We start from the raw sequence: 18,825 nt of genomic DNA on the forward strand, positions 1-18,825 counted from the left end.
AAATGCCTCCTTGTAATCTTCAAGCACTCCTGAAGACCTTGATTAGCTGCTTCAGGTGTGTTTAATTAGGGTTGGAGCTAAACTCTGTTGGACTGTGGCCCTCCAGGAACCGAGTTTGACACCCCTGCTTTAGACAATTAGCCAGTTAGCTACAGATAGGAGGTGTACTGAATTGGAGGTGTACCTGTGGATGTATTTTAAGGCCTACCTTCAAACTCAGTGCCTCTTTGCTTGACATCATAGGAAAATCAAAAGAAATCAGCCAAAATCTCAGAAAAAAAAAATTGTGGACCTCCACAAGTCTGGTTCATCCTTGGGAGCAATTTCCAAACACCTGAAGGTACTACATTAATATGTACAAACAATAGTACGCAAGTATAAACACCATGGGACCACGCAGCCATCATACTGCTCAGGAAGGAGAGGCATTCTGTCTCCTAGAGATGAATGTAGTTCATGAATGTAGATGAAAGTGCAAATCTATCCCAGAACAACATCAAAGGACCTCGTGAAGATGCTGGAGGAACAGGTAGACAAGTATCTATATCCACAGTAAAATGAGTCCTATATCGACATAACCTGAAAGGCTGCACAGCAAGGAAGAAGCCACTGCTCCAAAACCGCCATAAAAAAGCCAGACTACAGTTTGCAAGTGTACATGGGGACAAAGATCTTACTTTTTGGAGACTTTTTGACTGATCATCATATCACAATCTGTCTTGTGGTTGTGGCTGACAAGGTGCATCCCTTTATGGCCTGTGAACCAATCTTCTACTGGCTACTTCCAGCAGGATAATACATGTCACAAAGGACATGTCATCTCAAATTGTATTTACATGACATCGAGTTCAGGGTACTTTGGATGGGGTGGAATGGCTTTTTTTTATGGTCAACAAATCTGCAGCAGCTGCATGATGTGATTATGGACCAGAATATGTAAGGAATTCCAGCTGTTCTGGAGGCAAAGAGGGGTCCTACCCAGAATTTGAGTGGTGGCCCTAATTAAGTTGCCACTAAGCCCATGTTTACACAAAGGGGGCATTCAGTGCAAACATGTTCTTGCACTAATCAAAGCTAGAGAGAGCACAACAAATAGAGCAAAATGCTTTAAAAAAAAAAAAAATGAGGTTAGAAAAATTGGTCTGCGTGCGTTCAGTGCTCAAGCACTCTGCCGATGACAAAATTTGTGTCACGTGTCCTGTCTTACCGAAGTATACTTTGGGCTTAAATGGCTAACACCAAATCTAAAAGAACTGTTGATTTGCTTTCTACCGATGATGGGGTAGAGTTGTTATTGAAAGCAGCAAATGACTTTTAAGACAGCAAATGCTGCTGAAAGCATTGACTGGGAGACCTTACATAGTAAATATGTAGAAATAAATTTGGAACTGGGATTGTATAATGCGGTCAGCAAAAACCAATCACAATATGCTAACATAATTTTTTCAAAGGTATGTGGAACTAGAGAGTGTTTTGAAAAGTTTTGTTTTCAGTGGAGAAAAACATATTCCTAAGCCATAGAGGAAAATGCAGTTCCAGTGTCCAGAGGCATAAATGTAGCACAATCAATGTATTTTCATCCAAAAACATGTTAGTGTTCACATGGCCTGAGTCTAGATATTTATTCTATTTATTGACGTTCATCGAAGAGGTGGTAATTGTGCCCCCGCTGTGTTGATTGGCTATGTAATGACAGTATGTCAGTATGCTGAACAACCAGCAAATACTTTTTTACAGAGACACTCAGCTTTGTATTGGACTCAAGTGGCACACCTCCTTAACCCCTTTACTCTGAATATGCATGAATATGCATCCCATGGACATACATAATTAATTGGAAATGTGAAAGAGACGGAAATCTCAACACAAATGGCTTTTATTATTCAAATATTTAAATATTAAATGTCATTATGCATGTTGTTCAGGTGGGAACATGTCAAGAATACTCTGAAGTAGAGCTCATGCCTTTCTTTAGCATATGCAATTAAAGTGTACTTTCAAATACACACATTCTCACACAGTGCTACGGATCTCGCATTGTGCTATGTGTATTGATGTTTCCTAGTATAGCTACAGCGAACATGAGAGTTTATTTTCTTCCATCAGGTGAGATAGACTGAGCATGCGTTTTTGTGGTATTGGATTCACCCCCTGCTGTTCCTTTACAACAAGGTTTTCAGTTTAATAGCAATGTTGCTTTTAGCAATGTTGCAAATGCTACAAATGGTCTTCGGTGGTAGCCTACATATACACTCAGTTACCACTTTATTAGGTACACTTGTACACCAACTTATTCATGCAATTATCTAATCAGCCAATTGTGTGGCAGCAGTGAAATGCATAAAATTATGCAGATATGGGTCAGAAGCTTCAGTTAATGTTCACATCAACCATCAGAATGAGAAAAAAAAAATGTGATATAAGTGATTTCGACAATGGTATGATTTTTGGTTCCAGACAGGCTGGTTTGAGTATTTCTTTAACTGCTGATCTCCTGGGATTTTCATGCACAACAGTCTCTAGAGTTTACTCAGAAAGGGGCCAAAAACAAAACACATCCAGTGAGAGGCAGTTCTGCAGATGGAAATGCCTTGTTGATGAGAGAGCTCAACAGTGGATGGCCAGACTGGTTCGAGCTGACAGAAAGGCTACAGTAACTCGGATATTCCCTCTGTACAATTGTAGTGTGTAGAATAGCATCTCAGAGTGCACAACATGTCGAACATTGATGCGGATGGGCTACAACAATAGAAGACCTTGTCGGGTTCCACTTCTGTCAGCCAAGAACAGGCTGCTTTTGTATTGCAATCACATTGGTCAGTTACTTCAACTTTTCATTGATAGGCAAATGTCAAAGATACTCATTTACTACACCTTTTATCAATTTTGGCTGCCAAAAAATTCTAAATGCAGGAAAAATGCTGTGTTTTGAAATATATCGAAGACTTCAACCTATGTGCCCAGATCCAGCTCATAGATAGCTGATAGTTTCTTTGCAAAATCTCAGAATCAAAGCACAAAATAGAACCACAGACATCAGATCCCTTTGGATTTTTCGGGCTGACACACCTCTACACCAACACACACATCATGCATTCACTAACATTAGCATGCAGTGCCATACCAGAGTGCCACTGAAGAGGTACTGAGATTACGCCCTGGAGTATCATCTTTGCAAACTCGAGGGCCCCTCAGCCGGGTGCAGCAGTCTTTGTATGGAGAGAAAATGATTTGGGTTTTCAGGCCTTACCTGAAATTCTCCCTCTTATGCATACAGAGGTTCCATTGTTCTTATGCATGGAATTTCCTTGATTGGCTCTTGTATGTCTTTCGATACTCTCCTTCTTCTCTCCTCCCCATTCCCTCCTCTTCTGTCTTTTTAAAGAGAATGGCCTCTATCGCTTTATAGGCAGGGCACAGGGAAAACATTGGAAGTTAGGCAGTAGGTCAGTGAATATTAATAAGACATTTTACATGGGAAATGGACTCAAGATGGCGCCGAGTATGGCTGCTGCGTTGCGAGCTCCGACACAACATAGCAATGTTTTGTTTGTTTTGTTTACAATTCTTATGTTTTTTGTCTTGGATGTTGTCTGCCTTATTGTCTACGACAGACAAACACTTTTGGACATTGGTTCAGCGATCTCACACCAAAAACCGGACTTCACATTCCTCAATGCCGACCCGCTGTTTACAAACACGCAAGCGGAGCCCTTTGTCTGGGCAGCACGGCCGCGGAAACGCAGGAGGAAAAGGGGAAACAGAGCCGGCGTTCTCATCAGAGTAAGACGCCGCGCAAATTGACCCCCGCTACCCACTATTCTACTGGCAAATGTTCAGTCTCTGGATAACAAGCTCTGCGAGCTGAAAGCGCGGATCTCTTTCCAACGAGAGACGAGGGACTGCTGCATTATCTGCCTAACAGAAACTTGGATGTCTGCGGAGATTCCAGACTCGGCCATTGAACCCGCGGGGTTCTCCATGCACCGAGCGGACAGAGCGAAAGACCTCTCAGGTAAAACTAGAGGAGGTGGTGTATGTTTTATGATCAACAAATCCTGGTGTGATCAGAGGAACGTACATTCCATCAAGTCTTTCTGTTCTCCTGATCTGGAATTTCTTATGCTTCTGTGTCGACCATTCTGGCTACCGAGGGAATTCACAGCGGTCATTATCACTGCTGTGTACATTCCCCCACAAGCCGACACAGACCGGGCACTCAAGGAACTGTATGGGAGTATAAGTGAGCAAGAAACCGCACACCCTGAGGCCGCGTTCATTGTGACCGGGGACTTTAATAAAGCCAGTTTAAAATCAGTTGCACCAAAATATCACCAGCACATTAGTTTCAACACACGAGGGGACCGGGTTTTGGATCATTGCTACTCTCCGTTCCGGGATGGCTACAAATCCCTCCCCCGCCCACCATTTGGCAAATCGGACCACTCTTCCATTCTGCTTCTGCCCGCTTACAGGCAGAAACTGAAACAGGAAGCACCCACCCTCAGAACGATCCAGTGCTGGTCGGACCAATCAGACTCTATGCTACAAGACTGTTTTGATCACACGGACTGGGAGATGTTCCGGTCCGCCTCTGATGACGACATCGAGCTTTACGCTGATAGCGTAATGTGTTTCATCAGAACGTGCGTAGAGGAAGTGATTCCGACCAGAACTGTACGAATCTATCCGAATCAGAAGCCGTGGATCAATAGCGATGTTCGCGCGGCACTTAATGTGCGGACCTCCGCTTTTAATTCCGGGAACGCGGAGGAGCATAAACAAGCCAGTTATGCCCTCCGAAAAACTATCAAAACAGCAAAACGCCAGTACAGGGACAAGATTGAAGGACAGTTTAACACCACCAACTCTAGAAGCATGTGGCAGGGAATTAACATCATCACGGACTTTAAAGGGAATAAAAACTCCGCCATGAACACCGCTGCCTCTCTACCGGATGAGCTAAATACTTTTTATGCTCGTTTCGAGGGAAATAACACCACCCTCGCGGAGAGAGCTCTCGTGGCTGAAGCTACAGAGGTCAGTTCACTCTCCGTCTCTTTAGCGGATGTAACCCGATCCTTCCGACGGGTGAATATCCGCAAAGCCGCAGGCCCAGACGGCATTCCGGGCCGCGTCATCAGAGCGTGCGCGAACCAGCTGGCTGGTGTTTTTACGGACATTTTCAACCTTTCCCTCTCTTTGTCTGTAGTCCCCACATGCTTTAAAACATCCACCATTGTGCCTGTTCCAAAACAATCAAAAATAACTTGTTTAAATGACTGGCGTCCTGTTGCTCTGACCCCCATCATCAGCAAATGTTTTGAGAGACTAATCAGAGATTACATCTGCTCTGTCTTGCCACTCAATCTTGACCCGCTGCAGTTTGCTTACCGCAACAACCGCTCCACTGATGATGCCATTGCATCTACAATACACACTGCTCTCTCCCACCTGGAAAAAAAGAACACTTATGTGAGAATGTTGTTTGTAGACTACAGCTCAGCATTCAACACCATAGTGCCCTCCAAGCTAGATGAGAAACTCCGGGCTCTGGGCTTAAACAGCTCGCTGTGCAGCTGGATCCTGGACTTCATGTCAAGCAGACGCCAGGTGGTTAGAATAGGCAGCAACATCTCCTCATCACTGACCCTCAACACTGGAGCCCCACAGGGCTGTGTTCTCAGCCCACTACTGTATTCCTTGTACACACATGACTGTGTGGCAACACATAGCTCAAATGCCATCATTAAGTTTGCTGATGACACGACGGTGGTAGGTCTGATCACTGACAATGATGAAACAGCCTACAGAGAGGAGGTGCACACTCTGACACACTGGTGTCAGGAGCACAACCTCTCCCTCAACGTCAGTAAGACAAAGGAGCTTGTGGTGGACTTCAGAAGAAAAGACAGAGAACACAGTCCCATCACCATCAATGGAGCACCAGTGGAGAGAGTCAGCAGCTTCAAGTTCCTGGGTGTCCACATCACTGAGGAACTCACATGGTCCGTCCACACTGAAGTCGTTGCGAAGAAGGCTCATCAGCGTCTCTTCTTCCTGAGACAGCTGAGGAAGTTTGGAATGAACCGCCACATCCTCACACGGTTCTACACCTGCACTGTGGAGAGCATCCTGACTGGCTGTATCTCCGCCTGGTACGGCAATAGCACCGCCCTCAACCGCAAAGCACTGCAAAGGGTGGTGCAAACTGCCAAACACATCATCGGAGGTGAGCTTCCCTCCCTCCAGGAAATATATACAAGGCGGTGTGTGAAAAAAGCTCGGAGGATCATCAGAGACTCCAGCCACCCGAACCATGGGCTGTTCTCACTGCTACCATCAGGTAGGCGGTATCGCAGCATCAGGACCCGCACCAGCCGACTCCATGATAGCTTCTTCCCCCAAGCAATCAGACTTCTGAACTCTTGATCTCTCATGATCAATATACATCAGCACTGCACTTTATTACCCTTACTCTTATATCTCACACCGGACTGTCATAAATTATATTATTATTATTATATTATGTCTCTCTTAACAACTGACTATCATCCGACAGCCTGAATGTCAATACAGTACAATACTGTACATTCTATATATATATATATATATATATATATATATATATATATATATATATATATATATATATACTTTTTTTAATATATTTTTTTTAATATATTTTCATTTTTAATTTTTATTGAATAATGTGTATCTATATAGTAAAAAAAAACAAAAAAAAAAACAAAAAAAAACAGCGTATTGTATACTGTACAGTGTATGTTATTATTTGTATATTGTTGAGTGTAATTATGTGTATAACAGATGTTTAAATTGTGTTGTGTTAATTTGATGTTATTGTAAATTGGTATATGTCTCATCACTGTCACGACTGCTATGTTGATTGGAACTGCACCCAAGAATTTCACACACCATTGCACTTGTGTATATGGCTGTGTGACAATAAAGTGATTTGATTTTGATTTGATTTGATTTGACTCCTTCCAAAGGCCAGGCACAACACTTCCCTCTTCTTGTCCTCTTTCTCTCTTCCTACCTCCGCACATCCTTTCCACTATCTTTTATCGCTCCTGTGATACCACTCCATCCTCACTGCACAGAGTCTGTAAAGGAAAAGAATGAGTTGTACTCACCTTAACATTGACCTTATGGGCCCCTTGAGGCCAGAGAACCAAGATGGTGTTTTTGCATAATAGCTGTCTTATAAAATAGCCTTTCTGTTGAAACAGGCTGGTCGTGTGCTTGGATGTGGTGACGCTTATGTGCAGACAGCCTCAGTATGAGTATGCTAAGGTCATTTTCTGGTCATACAGTATGTTGTGTTTTGAATGCTGGATACCCATATGGGACTGTGCTGTGCTTTAAGCTGCTTAAAGTTGATGAGTGTAATTTTTCTGATATTAAAATACTACTACTTGCTCAGTTTAATGTGGATCGTCACAGCAACACTGGCTCAACCAATGGTGTGAGTTTAGGGTGGGGCTAATTGTTTGTATAATCAATGGAAGATGTGGGGAGTGTTCAGGTCATTATTTTTGCAGTTCCCTAGGGTGATGCTTGTGCAATGGAAAGTTACACACTTCACCTTTAAAGGGGTCATGATATGCCTTTTTTTTAATAATTTTAATATGTTCCTTGAGGTTAACTTATAATATTAGTAACGTTTTTGGAAAATAATCTTGTACAAATATATGAAATGTCTGTGCAAATCAGGTGTCTCTAAGCGCCCAGTGGTCAACAGATGTAGAAAGGAAGTCCTGCCTTACAGGTAAAAGAGACAATCACCTTTTAGATACAGACATCGCCTTTCAATCAGCTCAAGAATGTGCATGTGCATTAGCTATCCAAGCCTGGAAAATTGTGTTTTTTAGCGTAATCTGAGGCAGCATTGTCACATTTTACTGCTGATTTGAAGCATGTTGTTTGATCATAATCTTGACCAATAGTTTAGGAGATTTTGGTCTTTCCCCATTGAAGTAGAGAGTAGCTGCACTGGCATGACTGGAAATAGCCTCCCAAGAGCATTGCAAATATGGCCGAGAGTGGACTAACCTGCTAGAAAGACTCTGGCCTTTTTTTTTTTTTTTTTTTCGTCTGCTCTTGTCTGACCTGCTCTCTCCTTGCCATCTCACTGCTCACTGCTGCTGGCGGGGCTACAGAAAGGTAAAGTAGGCATTGATGTGTTGTTGTGGAGGCGGTCAGATGCAAATGTCTACTATGGTTTGACATTACAGTGTGGAGGAAGTAGAGAATTAGTTTAGTTTTCAGTTCTGCAACTTAGTTCTGAAAGTACAATGTCCTTTTATATATGTCAAAAGATCAAGGAAAATTTGATTCCCTTATGTCATGACCCTTTTAAATCTTAATCTCCATAAATGTTTTTTTTTTTTTTTTTTTTTTTTTTAAATCTTCACCCAGCACTCAAGAACGAATCGAAATTCATTGGTCAAAATGGAAGAGGGAATCCTGACATTAATATTTCTCTCTGTTTTTAATTGATAATTGCTCTTAGACCTCAAACTGAACTTGCCGTCATCACATGGTTCTTCCTCTGATGTTCAAACCAAACTATTTCCGTCCTCTTCCTGAATGTTTTACCTAGCCTCAGAGTGGATAATCCACATTTCCACCACAAATCCCTTTAGTTTGATAAATAGAAAAACAAGATGTTGATTATGAATAAATCCTCTTTAAGAGCTCATTTCCTCCATGCACTGAGCTCAGGGTGGACTTAATTTATTAATTTTGCAGAGGTTTTTTATTGTTAATTTCCCCTTATTCTGTCTGCATGTACTCTTCAAAAAAGTGTTATGGAGAGGAAACCAAAAGAAGATGAAATGTTCTTATTTTGAGCGACATCTTGCAGAGACATTCTCAGAGTCTTTATAACAAAGGCCTACCTGGATTCGGTCCAGCTCTTTGTGTGGGTGTGACCTCTCTCTCTCTCTTCTTGACTGACAGCATGGGCTGCACATCAGTCTTAGAAATTTCATGAGTGTTGTGATTGGCTCTGGAGAGTTTGGATTCCACAGCACCAGTGCATCTGCAGTTAGACCTCAGAATGAATTATGATATCTTACCTCTGTACACCATATATGTTGTGTCGTAGTGCTCATACAGGAGATGTGGGTCTGCGTCATGCCCCAACTCACCCCAATAATTGTTCCCTCTCTACTGTCTCTATCAATGAAAGTGGAAAAAAGTCTGGGCCGAATAGTTTCATATCGCCCCACAAGTTTTAATAGATTACCCTTAAATCCGGCCTGCCAATACATTTTTGCTTTCTACATTTTTGTTTGGCCTTTCTTATTATCCTGTAGTTCTATTAAAGATTCTTACACAATATGTGCTGAATGTTTTTCCCACATGGCTTATTAACAGTCTAAATCACGAATACAAACACAATTATAGTCTATGGTAGGTGGTAACACAAACCTGCATGCTAATTAGATTGCCTGACACAATTGCTGCTTCCCAAATCATTCACTCATTCACAACTCCCTAGATAGGGAATACCACATTAAAGTGCACAATATAGGGAATAAGCAAATATTATACAGTATATGTGAATTGATTGCTATGTGTTTTTAGTCCTCATATATTTAGCTTATAACCATTACATCAAAGACAGTTTGTGATGTTTCAAGCCTCTTAATGGGACTGCTACCAGTCTGATCTGCAAGTAATAATTTGCAGTTCTCTGTGAATAAAATCTCAGGCATCAGAACTCCACTACACATGCAGAGCAGTACATGAATGTAAGGTATGATGGAAATGATTCACTTAACTATGAAAAGATCTGCACATTCATCAATAACTGTGCCTAAATAACTGTATATAGTTACAGTTCACTGTTGTAAAGGCACTTGTATTTGTTGTAACTGTTCAACTATCACACAATGGAGAACACCACTTGACCAGGTTATTTGAGTTTTAGACACCTTAAGTATTCATATACAGGCAAAACTATAATACAAATGTCATTCATTTACTTTGTTGAACACACAGACACACACTTTCCATTCATACTCTATAACGCTCAGCAAAGCACACTCAGCCGGCACAGGTGTAGAAATAAACACATGCAAAAGCTAACATGGGAGTCTTGATTTTGCTCTCAGTAGTTGGGCAGCCTCATCTGGGCCTGTCTCCTTTAGCTGTTTAGTCTCTGATAGAGAGATCAACTCAGCTTCTTCTGCACTCGTTCTTTTACAAGAGAGCCAGTGTTTATGCCTGGGGTGTTCTCTCTGTTCGCTCACCTCTTTTCCTTCTAGTTTTACTCTTCCCCCTCATAAGTGGCTGTCTCTTGCCTCTCTTATCAATTTGGCCCTCAGCAACTGGGAATATTAAGACATTTTGTGTTTGTGTGTGCATACATGTCCACTACTCTTTGCTTATGCATTGATGTGTAAGCCCAGCAGCATAGGAACGATTTGAAAGTTTTGGGGGAACATGCTATAAACCTTTTCAACCTGGCTCATGAATATTATTTAGGTGATGTAACATTAGCCCTGTAACTAATTTCCTGATAAGCAGATGATAGGATTACCGCTTACCAATCGATCTAATGTTAGTGCAGCCTATCGACTTGCTTGGTGTTGAAGCTGTTGCTTTACGTGGCTATCTACTATTTTTTTCTTTGGACTGCGACCAAGCAAAATTAAGCTCTTAAAGGGATAGTTCACCCAAAAATGAAAATCCTGTCATCATTTACTAACCCTCATGTTTAGGGTTGGGAACTGAGAACCCGTTCATTTTTTTTTAAAAATACCGGAGCCGAATAGTTTTTGACAACTTCCGGTTTTGTTAATGGTTCTCAAACATTCATTATTCCACCGATGTAGATGGGGGACCATGCTAAATACTTTTTAGCATACTAAAATACGTTTTTCTTACTGTACCATTCAGCGGCACTGCAACACCGTTGTTGAATCAGCAGTGCGAAACAAACCGCGAGACCAGTATACTCCGATTGCTGAATGAATGACTCAGTCGGTTCTTTTCAGTCTGCTGCGCGAAACATACAGTGTGACCAGTGTACTGTGGTTCTCGAACATATTACTTTTTTTTTTTTCTCACAAAACATACAGCACTGCCTCCTGAACGAATGGCTCTTATCAGGGTTTATTTTTATTTTTTTTTAATGAACAACGCACTGAACCAGAAGTCATTCACTTTGTTGTGTCTGATTTGAAATTAACCAAGAACAGTTACTGTGTTATGTGTACTTAAGGCTTGTGAGACTTAAATCAAAGTAATTATTGAATGGTGGTTGGTATGACAATGTGTAGTTTAAGATACACATTGCAAGTTTTGTTGTAATTAGTGGTAGGCCTATTTTATAAAAATTAATGACTTCTAAAATATGACAGAATGACAATCAATCTATATACTATTGCTTTAAAATAATGATTATGTCCCAAAAGTGGGGGGCATTGCCTCTCTTTATAATCTTTGCTAACCCATGTAAACCTCTTCATGAGCATGCATGTACACTTACACTAGCTAGCATGTGTAAATATAAATGTAATCATAAGTAAAACAATATTCTGCTTGTCACTTTGCTCTCATTGTGCCTCTAAGTACTTCAGCAATCAATGGATTTATCTTATCCTCGGCAACTCTACCTCCTGTGTCATTCCCAGTGACAGATTAGAAGCATTGTAGCCACTGAACAAGCGTGCCATAAAACAGAGACCCACTCTTGTTCTGTCCAGCTAAAGTCGGGTAATTACCATCAAGCCATCTCTGATTTTTTCAGCATCTAGAGAGCCACAACTGTCAATGCCATCCTCCTTACTGCCTGCTCTCTGCGTTTAAATAGATGAAGCACAACGACTTGAGAAGCCATTTATATTTCCTTAAAATATATTTTCTTGCATTTTGTGCTATTTAACTAAAAGCCACTCACAGCTGAAGTGGTATGTTTGTGTGTGTGGGTAGGCAGCCATTAGCTGTCACAGACTGAAATGGAGCCCAGCGGAGGTAAAAGGTGCAACTTGCTCCTGCACTGCAAATTGCTGTATATGAGAATTTCACACTGATGGACTTCAGTGCAAATACATGAGTGCACACACACCGATCTAACCCTTAAAGGAGCAATTGTTGTGTGTCAGCATGTGGCAGAGAGGAGGCAGGGAGATTTCCTGCATGTGGGAGAGTGTTGGAGTGGGTGGATGCCTTGAAGTGTGGCGTAGCTTGATGGCACTGCCACAAAATCATTCAATTTGTCTAAAGACCCCCCTCCCTCTGCACACACACACGCACACAGATTGTCTTTTGGTGGTGTGGGCTAATGCTCTGAAGCAGGGAAAATGGTTGCATGGAGTGGAGGCTCTCTTACTCTCCCCTGGCATCTCTTTTAAAGGCTGATGGGATGCTGGAGGACGGAGGATGTGTCATATTATTTTATTCTCATCGTTCTCTCTGCCCTTGCGCTGATGTGCCTGGAGTTCAGCGAAACAGACCCATTTTATTCCAAGTTTTGTCTTCTTCTATCCTGCCTGTTTCTCTTGTTCTTCCTGTTAGAGAAGTATGTGTGGGTGATTATTGTGTAGATCTGTCTGCTTTTGCTTTTAGCACACACTCTATCATCAGTGTTGCTTCTTGTTTAGGCAGATATTCTATGAATTGTGGACTTTCTAGAATCCCTTGGGGAATTCCCTTCAACCTCCTATTTTACTTTGTCACTGATTAGCTTATGAGTTTTTCGACCCTCCATCCACACAGACAACCTTGTCAAGAACATTGATATACTGTAAGATTGGCAGACGACTAGCCATTTAAAGCAGCATCTCAGAAAGGTGCTATGTTCTCTACTAAAAGCCTTGCATTTTTGCAAGCATTTTTGCTTTTCATTTCTTCTGATTTCTCTTTCAATATTTCATGCAGATACGAAACAGCCTTTTGCTCAATTAATATGTGTTTGTTTTTATGGCAAACTAAAACATTCCAATAGAGAACTGAAGAGTCTCAGAGGCCTGTTGAACTGGTGCTCCAATTTCCACTTCCCAACTCATTTTTGACCAATTAGGGAAAAGACTGATAGGTCTCTGCAATGCTGGCCACGTTTAGGTGCTGTCTCAATGGTTATTGTCACACCATAATAAATGTAGGTCAAACATGATTGGCTGTAATGGATGTACTTGGCAGGTTATTAATCACCTGAATGTGCAGGATGGTGGTTGAATGGAATTACAGTCTTGAAAATGCTCAGGCCAAGGTGTCAGTCTAATTGATTTTCACATCAGTGAATAACAATGAGGCAGAAGACAGAATTGAAAGAGTGAAAGGAAGTGTGGGAATTAAAGAGGTTCATGCCAATATGATGAAATTATTGCAATCTGTTCATTCATTCCAAAGATATTAATAGAGAGAGAGAGAGAGAGAGAGAGAGACTGTAGAATGCACTGACTGCATTGATATTGAACAGAAAAGAACTACAGTCACCCAAAAAAAAAGTATTCAGAGTTCTTATGACACACTTGAAAATGGATGAATGTGATTGTATTAGTTCTTAGCAAAATATCAAACTGAGTGGCATCTGCAAACAAATTATGCTTGACCTTTTCTCAGAACTAACTTCACCTTTATTTTTTAGCCAGCTGTTGTTAAGGTAATTTTTTGTGGCTGTATGAAATCAGTTCCCCTCAAGTTCACCCAGGTGTCCTAGCAGAGTAACCACAGTATATGGACATGTTCCACTATGACTGACAACCAAAAAAATGTCTTTCTTTTTGTCATAATTAAATACATTTTGATCAGAAGGCTTATGCTTAAATGATTGAAATTAGTTTTAAACATTTTAAAATATATTTTTTAAACAAATGAGTTGGACCAAATAATGAAGTACAAGCAGCCAACAAGTGCCCAGCATGTTTAGAGCTCCACAAGATTGTTGGAAAAGCATCCCAGGTTGATACCACATGAAGATGGATGAGAAAATGTCCAGAATGTGCAAAAAGTCAAATTTATTTGTATCACGCTTTTCACAACAGGCGTTGTTTCAAAGCAGCTGTACATGAAATTGGTATAGCAAAAAATGAATGAATGTAATGCCAATATTAGTTATTTATGTTTAGAACTATTAATGGTTAAAATTAGTAAACTAAGTAAGTGTTGTGGGTCAATGGTTAAACAGAATGATTTTGTATGAACTATAAGTTTTAGTGTATCATTCAGTGAGGAGCATCACAGTCCAGCTGGAAGCTTATGGCAAGTAATTTTGGTGAACTCCATCCTGAGCCCATGCTTCAGACAGTGGCTCATGAAGAATCCCATGTCTTTGAGTTTGCATCAATTCATCCTCAGTGAATTCTGTCTTAGTAGACTGAATTGAAGTCTGGCTGTCACATGCCGCAGTTGGTCATCATCACTCAGCGACACAGTGGGAATCGGACATCAGGCAGGACCGGAGATGGATCTGGCTGGCTCTGGTAACCTCAGGATATAATCCAGAGGTTTAGACAGGGAAAGAATTAGAATAAAATTAGCGTAGATGCCATTCGCTTTAAAGGTGCAGTATGTAAGTTTCAGAAACCCTTATTATTAATGACACCTGTGTCCGTTAAGTGAACTGCAGCCAGCTAGCTGTTGCGCGTGCTCGCTCTCGTGCACACACTCCATAGGGACGCGAGCGAGCATCAGCCAAAATAATGACGTAACGTACAAAGAGGCTGAACATGATTCACCGGCATCATGCTGACAGATGAGGTAGCATAATTAAAATTGCACAGTTATGATTGTTTTACATTCAGGGTCGGTTTTGATCCCCAAAACCGAATTAAGTTCCCTCCATGAATCAAATGCCCTGCCGATGTTCACTCTAGTTTTTGCTTGACCATGATCACATTCCCGCTTAGCCAGACGGGATTCAGTAGATACATTTTTTTACTTTTTTTCTTTTTTTCTTTTTTTTTTTTGGCTTACTCAGAGTTTGTGTAGGAGTCAGTGTTGTGCTGGGAGCCGGACGTTTGCTGGATTCCATTTCTAAGATAACGTTACCTAGTGTTGCAGTTTGTTGTCGCTGTTGAATAGCGGAAGCACTGAGGCAAGGCTCTTGGGAGCGCGCATAAACGTCACATCCTTTGGATTTTCCTTCACATGAAAATCAGTCTACAGGCTTTAATAGGCAACCTAGGATGTCCGGAAGTGCTCATTTTTTAAGTTGCGTTACAAGCCGTTCACCCACTGGCAAAAAAAGGCGAATATTACATGAAAATTGTTACATACTGCACCTTTAAAGCAGGGTTAAAGAATAAGAGGAGTGTTTTTGGTTCCGGCAGACCTAACTAAAGCAGCATAATTGTGAATTGAAGGATAAATTAGGTGTATGCCTGGCTGAATAGAATAGATAAGTCTTTAGTCTAGACATAAACTGAGAGAGTGTCAAATAGGAAAATTATCTCCCTCCTTTTGTGGATTTTGATAATCTCAGTATTGTTGCATGATAGAAGGTCACTTAAGTACTTTGGATCTAGACCATTCAAAGCTTTGTTAGTAATTAACAGAATTTTAAAATGAATTAGAAACTTAACAGGTAGCCAATGTAACGCAGATAAAATGGGGCTGATACGATCATATCTATTGGTTTTAGTTAGCACTAGCTGCTGCATTTTAAACCTACTGAAGTTTATTTATTAAACCTGCAGGACATCCACCTAGTAATGCATAACAGTAATCTAGTCTTGAGGTCATGAATGCATGAATATTTTTTTTCGGCATCAGAAACAGAAAGATAGTATGTGTCATAACTTAATATAATAATGATATTTCTGAGGTGGAAGAATGCAGTTACTACACTAGCAGAATTGCTACAAATATTGGAAATTTGTTTTTCAAAGGTTAGATTGCTATTAAATATAATACCTAATTGGTTTGCTGTAGAAGTTGACATTGCAGTACATCCATCAAGAGTCAGATGATATTTTAGCCTTATTTTTTGCGGTTTTTGTTCCAGTAATTAGTACTTCTGTTTTATCGGAATTGAGTAGAAGGAAATTTCTAGCCATCCACTTTTTGATATAATTTATACACTGTTAATTTGGAAAATTGTGACATTTTGTCAGGTTTCAAAGAAAAATAAAGTTGGGTATTGTGTGCAGGACAGTGAAAACTAATTCCATTCCCTAAAACTGATCCCTTTGGCACTCCGTCGTTTATTATTTTCTTCAAGTGGCCACTTGAAGAAGCGAATAAACAAGAAATGTTCATTTGTACACAGTTTTTTGGTCACTACATAATTCCCATATTTCCATTTGTGTTGCATCATAGTTTTGGTGATTTTACAATTATTCTAAAAAGTGAAAACTTGTAAAAAATAAAGAAAGAGTAGGTGTGTCCAGACTTTTGACTGGTACTGTATATAAATTGCTGCATTTGAAAGTCTCTTTCTCCTCCTCTAATGTAATGGTGATATTGTGACCTTTCTTAGAGTATATGGACTTTTTCACTATTTATATTAGACATTGCCTCCCAGTCTCATATGTGAGCTTGGGCACATATCTCCCAGTCATGTTTGTGTGTGTGCATTTTGTGACCACCATCAAAATGCCAAAAATGGCTGACCAAATAATTTGCCATATCCTTTGTGGAACTCATATATCTGTATATTTCCTGATTCTTTCCTTTCTCTCATTTCGATCAGTTTTCCCCCCCAGAGTTTTCAGCTGCTTTCTGTCATTTCTTGGAGCATGCTGACACTGTGACTTGGAATGGCACTTCGGCTTATTTATTTATTTTTTGTCCCCTCAGAAATCAGACATTTTCTCAGCTGTTAAATTGCACTCCAGTAGCACTGAGGGAAATTAATTACTTTCTCTCTCCGCCTCCCTCTTTTGGAGGCGAACAAGAATAAGAGACACCACAGGGGAAAATTCACTTCTTTCTACATAGAAGTCATTCCATTTTGTGTGTGTGCATCTGTCCAGCTGTTTCAACCCCTTTCTCCTTCTTCCTCCATATCACTTTCTTATCTTTTCATGTTTAGCCCTTCTGCTATACATGAGATCTGTTCCCAGCCCTCTCTATCTGTAAACCTGCTGTCTTACCTTTTAGTTCTGCAGCCTAAGACATTATGGCTTTCACAGATTGTCTTAACTTGCAGTATGACTAGTTACTAAATAAGCCATAGTATTTGCATGTTTCTATCTCACATTTACTCGATGTACCGCACATATACTCTATGAATAAAACGTAATGTTTTTAATGTAGAGATTTTTTTATTTATTTATTTTTTTTTATATATGTTTATTTCTCTTTCTCTCTGCTTCTTTTTCTCAGTGTGAAATGAAAGATGTTGAGAACGAAGAAAAGCGAAGCTCCTTGTTCCTGGAACTGTTGGAATCGAGCAATAAATGGGAGGAGTTCCAGCATATTATGCTCCTCCTACAGGCGTGGCCACCAGTGACTGACAAGAGCAGGTGAGATTTTGATGTTGACCTCCAAAACTCAACTCAATTTACATATTCTCTAAGAAAATGTACTATTTATAGAGCAATGTGCTGTCTTTGTATATTAACATAAAATCACTTTCTACCAATTCATTTAAAATCCTTATGAATTCTCTGTTTTTGTTGTTTTCTCCTTCTCCTCTCAGTTTTCATTAAGTTTTTTTTTTCCCCCAATATATATAAACCAAGCTGTTTTCTAATCAGATTTCTTTGAATTGGAGTGGTATTAAACCATCAAGTGTGATTGCAGGTTTGATGAAGTAAATTGTTGTGTATTTTACAGCTGAATGAGTTTTTCAGGTTGCAGTTAAGGCCTCCTGAATATGTGCTGATGATCTGAGAGCTATTGCGTATTCAGATCAGTAGAAACTGACACAGAGAATATAAACTGACTGATTATGTATTGTGTCACACTTTCAGGCTTTTTGTTTTCATGAAGAGTTTAAATTAACATTCACAGAGAAGAAAGACAGAGCGTTTGTGTGTGTTAATGTGTCCACTTGCATTTGTGTGTGTTTGTTATTTCTCTCTTTGGCATTTAAAGAATCGGCAGGAGTGAGAGTTAGATAAATGCAGAGAAAACAAAGGGAGAGTTTGGTAATACATTCCTATTGAGTTCATAGAGCTCACATGTGGCCATTTGCACGGTTGTGATCAAACAACACACCAGGTGTGTGTATCTTCACTTAAGATTCAGCTGGCACATTTGCTGTCTCCTGAACACCTGTCTTGTTGGTCCTCATTCTGTTACTCAGCAGTAACTACCAGAAAATACCATCCGAATGGAGATCTATTGAAATCAACACAATGCAGAGCTCACGGTAGCAGATTTTTCTTACAGGATTCATGACACTGACCATCTTAACATCTTAGAATATTTTTCAATTAGAGGTCTGCACTTGTCTTTTAATTAGTGTTTACTCACAAAATCTTTACTCACAGATTTACTTGAGTCTTAATGATTCCCTTAAAGGGATATTTCACCCAAAAATAAAAGATAAAATTGACATGCCCTCATTTTTAAAAATCCATGAACAAAGCTACTTTTACACCAAAAAAAAAAAAAAAAAAAAAGTGGAAGGAAATATAAGTTTTAAAGGAAGAGTTCACCCAAAATTTTAAATTCACTCAACATTTTCTCACACTCATGCCATATTTTGCTGAACACAAACCAAGATTTTTAGAAAAATATCTTAGCTCTGTAGGCATACACAATGCAAGTGAATGGAGACATAGTACATAAAGGCAGCATAAAATTAATCTATACGACTCCAGTGGTTTAATCCATGTCTTCAGAAGTGAAATGATAGGTGTCGGTGAGAAATAAATCAATATTTAAGTTCTTTTTTCT

At 40.1% G+C, this 18,825-nt stretch overlaps 1 protein-coding gene across 1 annotated transcript in view; it reads left to right on the forward strand.

The window, feature by feature from the left end:
* Positions 1–18,825, forward strand: part of LOC127415903 (NBAS subunit of NRZ tethering complex) — a 243,396-nt gene that overhangs the window by 200,535 nt on the left and 24,036 nt on the right. The window contains exon 49 of the mRNA XM_051654908.1: positions 17,305–17,444. Within this exon, the coding sequence (XP_051510868.1) occupies positions 17,305–17,444 (140 nt within the window). The remainder of the gene's footprint in view (positions 1–17,304; positions 17,445–18,825) is intronic.

Source organism: Myxocyprinus asiaticus, chromosome 25 (genome assembly GCF_019703515.2).
Source record: "Myxocyprinus asiaticus isolate MX2 ecotype Aquarium Trade chromosome 25, UBuf_Myxa_2, whole genome shotgun sequence".
Lineage (NCBI taxonomy): Eukaryota > Metazoa > Chordata > Actinopteri > Cypriniformes > Catostomidae > Myxocyprinus > Myxocyprinus asiaticus.